Genomic DNA, 10,580 nt, shown 5'->3' with positions numbered 1-10,580 from the left:
GGGGGAGAAATCAGTATTTGAAATGATAAGGGTAAGGTGTATACATTAAAAAAAAAACATTATACCAACAGCTCCCATTTACTCCATGGTCTCATTTACTTTTCTGAGATCTTGTAAAAGTCTCCATTTTCCTGATTTCTTTTTTATAAAAAAAAAAAAATAGGGACGTTCCAAGGTGAGTTTGAAGGAGCAATATGGCCTCTATCAAGCTGTTCCTGTTCTAACTGCTCCGAGGCTTTAATTTTCTCAAGGGAAAGAGGCCACTGATCGATCCACTTACACTGGAATATCTGCTTTCCATGTTATTGGATCTGCATGGAATACAGGTTGTTTAGTCACCTCCCCTAAAAATGACACAACCCCTTTCAAAAATTTCTTGGGGTAGGTATTAATGGCTGAGCTATGTCTTGTCCAGATTTTCCCAATCCTGAATTTGGTAAATGCACCTGTTTAAGCATCTGATTGGTAACTGCATTGCTAGGACTGTAAAGATACACTCCCATGTCATCACATCTCTGCCCCACAGATTAACAGGAAGGCCAGGAACAATATATGGTTTAAAGGTTCCCTCACGTCCTTCCTCATCCTTCCAACTTAATTCTTCACTACTTTGTTCAGGGCATTAGATTTGTCCTGTCCCTTGTAAATGCGTAATAGAGGATTGTTTAGGCCAATGCATGGGCCACTGGTCAGCAGTTAAGACAGAGACATTGAAAGGCTCAAAAACTTAAGAGTTAATTCCTGGGACTGGGGCAGAATCACCAGACCACATTCCTTTCAGAGCAGAGGGCAGGAGCAGTCTCCCACCCAGATAAACCTCAGGGTGTGACTAGAGTCACGGAGCCCTAAGAAAACCTGCACATAACAGGGCAGTACTAGAGGTAGGACGTCCCCGGGTAGCCAGGCCTGACCCTTTGCAGTCTTGGCGCCTAAAAACAGACCAATCATTTTAAAGGTCAGCTTTCCTTGAGACCCTCTTACCTAATCCTGTAACCCCAAGGCTTATGCTACCCCACTTGCATTTTGTCCCTTTAAAAACTTTGTTCTCCCAGAGCGGGGGGCAGGGGGGTGAGGGGGTGGGGTGGGAATGGGGGTCGCTTGCCCCTTTGACTTTGTCAAGGGTGGCCACCCAGCTAGAGCTTACAATAAAAGACCCTCATGTGTTTCGCAACGGAGTCGATTCCTGTGGGTCTTTGCGTGGCTCACAAACTGGGTAAAACTGGGTATAACACTGTCAGCTCCTGTATCCAATAACCCTGTAAATTTTCTTCCAGTAACATTAGTTCAGGCCAATTGGGACTGATAGCTTGTACCCAATAAGTATCAGAGGATCTAAAACCTGCATCTCCTCTCCTATCCTTTTTACTTGCATGTTTTGTCTGAACTTGGGGAACTAATTGGGCTAATCTTTGACCTTGTTTTATTACAGAAATTCCATTTGGAGAGTGTATCATAATTTTTATTTCCCCTTCATAATCTGCATCAATTACTCCAGGAGCTACTAAAATTCCCTGCATAGTTGTACCACTTCTTCCTAATAATAACCCTGTAGTCCCCCTAGGTAATGGACCATAAACTCCTATAGATAGGACCTGTATCCCCATTTCAGGAGTTAATATTGTGTAGGTGGAAGAACTGAGGTCCTGTCCTGTACTACCTGTGGTTGCTCTACAGAGGTCCTGAATGGATTTCCTTGCTGAGGGACCATGTTCTGTAGTGCCCCATAACATTGTTGTGGGGCCTGGGGCTGACCCCTTTTCCAGTTTCCCTGCATTGAAGGGTTTCCTGGAGCACCTCTTTTAGACTTATAGTCATTAGCCCAATGCTTTCTTCTTTTACATCTTGAGTATAAACCAGGTTTCTTTTGACTCCCTTCTTTCTTACTAGCATTAGGACAATTTTTTTCTTTGATGTTCCATTTGCCCACAACCATAACAACTTCCAGATACTCCATTCTTTGGGCCTTTCTGTTGCGGAAATAATGACTCTTTTAACAGTCTTCCCTTGTAGGACAGCAGCAATAACCACTCCTTGAGTATAAGATGGCCTGATGTCAGAGCATAACCTAATACAGTCAGAACTATTTCCTTTCTTCCCAAAGGGTCTCAAAGCCTCTTGGCAGGCACTGTTAGCATTTTCATAGGCCAACTGTTTTACCAATAATAGTCCAGAATCTCTATCACCTACAAGTCTGCTTGATGCTTGCATTAATCTTGCTACAAAACCTTGAAATAATTCATCAGGTCCCCGACAGATTTTAGACAAATCCTTCATCTGTCTACCTGTTTGTGGAAGTTTATTCCAGGCCCTTCGGGCAGCAGCATTTACCTGAGCATAAATGGCCACATCAAAATCCAATTGTTGTCCTGTTTCCCTATAGATTCCTTCCCCAGCAAGCATGTCATAAGTTATAGCAACTCCTTGAGCTCGATTAAGTTTAGCTGTAACTTGACAATGCTCTGCAAATTCTGACTTGCATAATAAATGATCTTCTCTTGATAAGCATGCTCTTGCTAATTGTTTTCAGTACCCTGGGCAGAGGCCTCAGTAGACAAGGGCTCCAACAGAGCTTGAGTAAAAGGTGCTGTAGGACCATATTGAGTACATGCAGATTTCAATTCTTTTCATTGTTTAAAAGGTATAGGAGCATAGACTCTCACCATATTATTCTGTCCATCAGGCTGCTCTAGCACTGGAAAACCATAAAACTCAGTTATATCTTCTCCATTCTGTCTAGGTTCTTATAAAGAAGCTTGTAAAGGGGATACAGTTGCCCGTACAGTGGACAAAGGAAAAGGTTCCCTTGTTTTCTGGGCTACTGCAACTGTAGCCGTCCCAGGAAGAGGGTCGAAGCCTCCAACCAATGATGGAGTTGGAGTGGGGGATTGAGCCTCATTTTCCCTAGTAGTTAATTCTCCAATTTTCTTTTTGTTTGTTTCTTTCCTCTAAGCCCCATTCTAACTTTTTTATTTCTTTTTGCCAAGGCTTAAGTTTTTTTTAACATGCATAGCCTGAATCAGAGGATAGCTCTCAGAATAATACTGAGCTGTGTCTTCCTCCAACTCTGTGAATTTATCAGGATCTAAGGCATCCTCAAAGTCTTCTTTTGACAAGAAATTCCTATCATCAAGAGGGACATATAACTCTTCTGGAGGAGCTGATGGTCTAATCTCATTTTGCCTCAAAGCCTCCCATCTTTCTAACCTCTTTCTCTCTAAGCCTGAAAGTTTCACTTTCTCAGTTCCATGCCACATATACAGACTATAATTAAATTCCATACAAAACACATGAGGCTACTGCCTTGTCCCATTTTTACTCTCCAATTTACTCACCGTGCCCTTTTTACTTTATGATTCGAGCTTGCCAACACCTGCAGTGTCCTTCACTGTATTTCTAGCCCCACGTTAGGTGCCAAACTGCCAGAGCCTGCCAGCAGAGTTGACCAGTTCTAGAGTCAGGAGTGAGGATTAAAATTAACAAAACAACACACAACACATGGGACCTTTCCAAGAGACTCTAGTGGAAGCTAAACCCCTTGCTTTATTCTAGACTCCTTTTAAGCCAGAGCAAAAGCACCTCAGCACAATGACTGAATTCACAAGGAGTCAAGAAAAAGGTGATAGACTTGGTGACTTATCACTAACTCCAGTGAAGGCCAGGGTAAAAGCAGTCTCTCTGCTGAGATCTAAATATCAAAGCAGGCTGGCAGACTAGCAGCTCCCAACAGCTGGCAACTCCACCCTCTACCCTGAATTTTCCAGGGCAGGGGCTGTCTGTTAGTATTTTGGAACACAACCTGTGTTAGTTACCCAGAGACCTATGACGTCATAGTGTCATGGCCACATCTGAAAGGTGTGGTTACCTTCTGACTTAAAGGGCCCACCCCACACGTGGTCCCTCTCTCTTACTTACTTTCTCTCTCTTACTTCCCCCCTCTCTGGGGCGCTCCCCCTTTCCTTTTCCCTTTCCCCCCTCTTCCCCCACCCTCCATATCCCTCCTGATAAACCTCTTGCAGAGAATATCGGTTGTCCCCCTGCTTCATCTATTTTTAATTTATAACATTGGTGCATTGGTGGGACAGGATGGTTAACAACCAACTTTTCTCTGCTCTATCCCCAAAAGCCGAGCCCCAGCGTAAAAGCGTGGACCCCCTGGGTCCACGGTCGCACAGCCACCACTTGGTGCCCATGCTCAAATTCAGCACCGGGGCTCTCTGAGAGGCACAGCGATGCAGGTCTGGTTCTGGTTGGCGACTGGAGACCCCCAGTGAGCAGTTTGGTTAAGAGGGTTCACGCTCTACCGGGGTCCCCTGGAAGGAGGCAAGCCAAGAGGGACCGTGTGTGTTTGCTAGTCCGCCGCCTCCGAGGCCCAAGGCGCGCCTGCCACCCCCCTCCCCGGTCCCGCCCGCCAAGTCAGGCTCTGCCGCAGGCAGTCGGGCCAGGCTCTACACCGAGGTGAACAGCCTGAGTTGTGCCAGTCCCGGAGGCCAACAGCGCTCTGAGACACGGAGACACACAGCACAAAAACTTTTCAAAACTTGGTAGGGAGTTTTGCGAGGCTTTTAAAATTCCTGCAGGATCCCTGCGCGCCGCCATCTTTACTTTGGGAGAAAAATGGGCGGGCCATGGCTTCACTATAGGCTTTCATGTGGCACACCGCCATCTTAGATTCGGGAAGGAGGCACGCCTCCCGTGCACACCAATTTGGTTAGGATGTTGAGCTATGCCTAGTGTCTTTGTTTAGTTTTTTTAAGGTTAAGCCTAGGACGGGTAACTATAAAGTTGCCTTTGTAAATCTACTTAAAATATGGTTCTAGATAGCATTCTGTTTTATAGGACACAGTTTAGAGCAGATAATAAAGACAGACAAAGTAACTCAGATATGCTGGCCCTCAAGCTTGTCAGAGATCTGATGAACATGGTCTCACTGCAATTTTTAATAAACAGCTGAGGATGGTCATTGAGTCACCATATAGAAGTTGGTAAAAATTGAGCTGTCCCGAAAGGCTCTAGACCTAGCTGTGCTGAGACTGCTGGCGTTCCCACAAGAGGTTTGCATAGCCAAAAAGTCCGTTCTGCCAGGTGATGTTTTGAAATGCAGCCAAAGTGGATGCTAGTCCTGCTGCTGCAACATGCCAAAGCTGGCTGCTGGCAAACTGGCCTCTGGAAGTCAAAATGCTCCCAAGCAGACTTGTCCTCTGTGCCCAGCCATGGCGGTTCAACCAGCACAAGAGCACAGACACTTCCAGCCTTCTAGCTCATTGGCCTGGCAGAGAACAGGTGGCTCCTCGACTTAGCAACCTCCACAGCTCTCACACAGGTCTGTTTTTGACCTCAAAATGAGGTCCCACGGACATATTGCCAACTTCTGTGTTGGGAGACTTCAGGTGCCTTCCCAGCTCTCTTCATATGCAGGAGACACCAGGCCTTAAGCCTCAGTCCTAGAGCTGCTACTTTCAGGCCTAGACACAGTCCAGACTCAAAAAACAGGCCTAAATTAAACCTTTACCATCCCTTTAGCTAAAGAAAAATAAATGTTCATAGCAGTTTGACTATGTCTTATGGTAAATAACTAAATACAAAGGTCCCTCTCATATTTGAGACATGTCGTAAGGTTAATAAATACAAGTTACACATATTTGAGAGTCTTAAAAAGTGTCTTAAGGTTGGTAAACGTAAGTTATACATATATGAGAGTCTAAAAATGTGTCTTAAGGTTGGTAATGCAACTTATAAATGTTTTAGGGTCTAAAGAAAAACGTTTTAAGATTGATAAATACAAATTATAAAGGTTACAAGGTCTAAGGTAATTTACGGTATCTTAAATAGGTAAAAAGGCTTAATATTTCTTCCTGTTGTTATGCTACTGTTATATTGACTGTCCAGAGTTTTGACCTTTATTAATAGGACTCTAATGTATTAATCTAACTCTGATACAAAAACATTCCACTATACCACTATTCCGCTATTATGGTCCTAAGCTCAAGATTGCAAGCCTCCATAATGTGTATGCTTATACTTAAAGTTAAGATCAAGTGAGTTTCCCTTTTACTTCATAAAAGGCTTTTGCCTTTTCAGAGCTCACCTTAAAAAATACTTATGCTGTTAACACAAATATGTATGTCTACTGCCTTTTTCTCTGCGCAGAGTACAATTGTAATACTAACATCTCTAAAGTTTTATCTCCTTCTTAAAACTTAAAAGTAATTTTTATAAGCTGCAAAAAGTCCACCTTAATCCACCTCTCAGGTCAATTGGACTCCAGATAAGTACTGCACCAATTGCCTATCTCAAAAGGTGGGACTCCTCCCCTTTCCCTGGTTTTGGGACTTCCTTTCCTGGCTACCAGACTGCTGTTTACTGCATGCAACCACTGGCTGAATTGGTGAGTTCTCCTTATTGACCAGCCACTAGATTGGTGAGTTCACTCCCATTTTCTCAGCATAAACGCCTCTCTTGGTAGGGGAAGCTTGACCACAGAGCTCTGGCAACTTCCTACTATCTTTTGAGACGGAGGGACCCCCCCCTCAGCCGTAGACTTAATTGTCTAGGTTTGACCCTCTATGCTGACCTCCATTTTAGGGCCACACTCTCCCTTGGGCCGTATGTACCCTCTCACAGACAGTTCCTCTCCCCACTCGCTTGCCCTCTCGCCCACTCATGGGTCCCCTCTCACAGACAGTTCCTCTCCCCACTCGCTTGCCCTCTCGCCCACTCATGGGCCCCCTCTCACCCGCTCATGGGAAGACCTAGCGCTAGGCAAACCATCGTGCTTCGGCTGTGCCACTGGGAACCGCGCCCGGATCCCTGGCCAAGAGCTGACAAGCTCTTGGACAGGTAGCATCCCTCTTGCTCGGAGTCACACTTTCCCTTGGGACGCCACTGGAAAGTTGGTGACTTCTCTGCCCCCAATGGGAGATGCCCAGATGCCCGTCCCTCCAGACAGGCTGGAGAATTTCAGGCTTCTACACCTAGTGTCAGCTGGCACCAGGGCCTCTAAGTTCACATGCTTCTGTAACCAAACCTCACCTCAATGACAGGTCGAAAACAAAGCCTTTTTTAAATATTGCCAGTGATTGGGTATATAAAAGTCCCCTCCAGGTAGACAGAGGTTTCCATGTACAAGCCTCATAGATCCAAACCTTTCAATGTATACCTACAGGATTTTCTCCCTACTCAACTTTATCTTTTGCCTATATATGTGTTTCAGTGTCCTGCCAGACACAGATGTTTCCTATAGCCACAACAGCACCAAAGCAGCTACAGGTGTTCAACTCTTTCCTCACGGACTTCCAACAAGCTGCAGGTGTTCAGCTCTGACCTCACAGACTTCCAACAAGCTGGACCTGCACCTTCCCTTCCAGCCATGGGTGTTCTCACAGACCTAGGAAAGCATCAAAACAGCCTATTCTTCCTGGACTTGGCCAATAGTTCAGCCTTTTGACCTCCCTACAGCGCCCCCAGTGACAGCAGGAAGTAGCCAGAAGAGAATCTATGCCCGTTATTCACTTGTTGTTAACAAAAGGCTAAAATGGTGTGCTTCAGGACCAGGACAAGCGGCTCCAAGGTTTTCCCAGCGTTCCCCAGTCCCTACCTGCTGCCTTGCATGGCTGACAACTCTCTCTGTTGACAACCCTTTACCCTAAATTTTCCAGGGCAGAGGCTTCCCCTACTCTTGACCTTGCAATCTGACCATTTTGTTGCTATAATTCTTCTCTCTCTCAACCTCTTGCATGACAACCAAGAGCTGCTTCCAATGAGCCTAAATTTATGTACTTTAACTTACCTTATAAAAGGCAGCCCAAGCTCCCTACTTTTAATTATAGAAAAAGGGAGGAATGTTAGTATTTTGGAACACAACCTGTTAGTTACCCAGAGACCTATGATGTCATGGTGTCGTGGCCACACCTGGAAGGTGTGGTTACCTTCGACTTAAAGGGCCCACCCCTTTAAGTCCTCTCTTGCCTCCTCTCTCTCTTACTCACTTACCTTCTCTCTCTCTCTCTCTCTCTCTCTCTGGGGTGCCCTCCCCTTTCCTTTTCCCTTTCCCCCTCTCTTCCCCCACCATGTCCTGCTACCCACATCCTCCATATCCCTCCTAATAAACCTCTCGCAGAGAATATCGATTGTCCCCCTGCTTCATCTATTTTTAATTTATAACACTGTCTCTCCTCCTCACTATGTAATCTGGGAATTTGGGTGCTTTTACTTTTTTCTCCCTCTCTCTCTGTTACCTCCCTTGCATGGCAGCCAAGAGCTGCCATGAAGCTGCATTTATATGCTTTAACTTGCCTTGTATGAGAAGCAGTCCAACGTCCTCATTCCCACCTCCCCACCCCTTCCTAGCTCCCCCCCTTTTTAATTATAGCAAAAGAAAAGGATGTTAGTTCACAAGTCAATGCACTAGCCCACTCCTAGGTTGCTTAGCCAACTGTGATGTCATCATTGGTCACCATTTTCAGGGGCCTGGGATAAAAGACCCTCACTATTACAGTCACTCTCCACTTTTTGTCAGGGAGTCCCCCTCCCCCATCTCTGTCCACATGGCTCACTAAGGCCCTAACTCTCTTCTGCTTTCCTTCTGTCAAATAAATATCTTTCATACCAGATCTGTCATATGCATGGCATATTTTTATATCGTAACATATAGGATACAGCAAAAGCAATACTAAGAGGAAAGCTCATAACACTAAGTGCCTCAGAAAGAAATTGCGAGATTTCACACAAGCAATTTAAAAGCACACCTGAAATCTCTAGAACAAAAAGAAGCAAACATAACTAAGAGGGGACAGCAGAAAATAATCAAACTCAGGGCTGAAATAATAAAGTAGAAACAAAGAGGACCTTTCAAAGAATCAACAAAACCAAGAGCTGGTCCTTTGAGAAAATCAACAAGATAGACAAACATTTAGCCAAACTAATGAAAAGGCAGACAAACACTATCCAAATCAACAAAATCAGAAATAAAAAGGGGGACAATAACAGAAACTTGACAAAATCCAAAGAATCACTAGATCTTATTTCAAAATCCTGTATTCCACAAAATTGGATAATCTAAATGAGATGGACAGTTTTCTTTATAGATTCCACTTACTAAAGTTAAATTAAGATCAGGCAAACAGCTGAGGTTTGCAGAGGCGGAACTGATTCTTCTTAGCTACCATGTGAGGAACTAAGAGTGTAATGAGGGGGAAAGTGTGGGAGAGGGCTAGGATCCGAACTGGGCGATTTCCCAACCTTCGCTGCCGGCTAGGCTCTCCCGCGGTCGCAGTACCAGGGTGTATCTCCCTTACTTCATCCCTGAAACGGCCTCTCTAAACTGTTTAAGTGAGAATGTCCTTGGCTCAGAGAGTACTCCTCACCTGGCTTTTCACATTACTCTTCCTGATCATGTTGGTGTTGAAACTGGATGAGAAGGCCCCTTGGAACTGGTTCCTCGTATTTATTCCCGTCTGGATATTTGACGCTATCCTTCTCGTCATGCTGATTGTGAAAATGGCTGGACGGTGTAAGTCTGGCTTTGACCCCCGGCATGGGTTGCAGAATAGTGAAAAGAAAGCCTGGTACCTCACTGCGATGTTACTCAAGTTAGCCTTCTGCCTCGCACTGTGTGCTAAACTGGAACAGTTTACTACCATGAATCTTTCCTACGTCTTCATTCCTTTATGGGCCTTACTGGCTGGCGCTTTGACAGAACTTCGAGATAATGTCTTTTTTGTGAGAGACTGACTTCCGAGTACATTGTCTCATTTCTGTTGCTGCTCAACAAGCTATTCAGCGTTCTGATTCTTTGGAAGTTTCAAGAATTACAGAGAACTGAGGGAAAATACTAGTGCAGTCTCGAAATACTATAAAACAGGATTGGTGAGGCATGAACTTGTAGCCAACCCAAAGCTCAATTATTCAGTATTTGAGTTATTGGTATCTTTATTTTTCCTGTGTAAATAAAGCTTGTTTCTGACCTTAAAAAAAAAAATCAGGCAAAAAGTTAAATTGTCCCATAAGTCCTAAGGAAATAGAAGCAGTCAGTAAGTCTCCCATCCAAAAAAAAAAAAAAAGAGAAGAGGCAGTTCTTTTAAGAGGTCCCTACTGAGGAAAACAAGAAACAAAAACAAAACAAGCCAGCTCTTCAACACAAGCAAGCTTCCGCAAGCCAGATGCAATTTCCTAGCCAAGGCAGGAGGCTAAATTCCTTTGAGAAGGGGCTCCTGCTGGCCTGGCTCCTGCTGGTAAGAGGAGCAAACACCTGTGGACCCAAAGAAATTCCAAGAGAGAGACAGAAAATCCTTTCCCTGTGAGCTAAAAGACAGGGTCTGCCGACTAACAACTCTGGAAGCAGGAGCTGGACAAACTGAGAAGCTCCACGCATCTGAACTGGTAAGGTACTAAATTTGGAAAACAATGAAAGAGAAGGGAAGCTGGGTATAAAAAAATTATAGAGAGAAGTGTTTGTTTTGAATATAAAAAGTCCTTGTTGAAAATGGAGGAAGACATTATGACACCATGCTGGATTCCATTTGATTTTGTTTCTCTTAGCATACGAATAATCTTTTCAATGATGATTACAGTTTTGTATACCC

General features: G+C 44.5%; 1 protein-coding gene across 1 annotated transcript; it reads left to right on the top strand.

Moving 5' to 3' along the window:
- Nucleotides 1-9,333: 9,333 nt before the first annotated feature.
- LOC129681630 (transmembrane protein 60-like) lies at nucleotides 9,334-9,822 on the top strand. Its single transcript, XM_055613655.1, has one exon. The coding sequence runs from the start codon at nucleotides 9,334-9,336 to the stop codon at nucleotides 9,727-9,729; it is 396 nt and encodes a 131-aa protein (XP_055469630.1). The 3' UTR covers nucleotides 9,730-9,822.
- The last annotated feature ends 758 nt before the right edge of the window (nucleotides 9,823-10,580 follow it).

Source organism: Psammomys obesus, unplaced genomic scaffold, assembly GCF_907164565.1.
Source record: "Psammomys obesus unplaced genomic scaffold, mPsaObe1.curated_primary_1811, whole genome shotgun sequence".
Taxonomy (NCBI): domain Eukaryota; kingdom Metazoa; phylum Chordata; class Mammalia; order Rodentia; family Muridae; genus Psammomys; species Psammomys obesus.
Note: the sequence above shows the minus strand (reverse complement) of the source record. Positions and strands in the feature narration are given on the sequence as shown.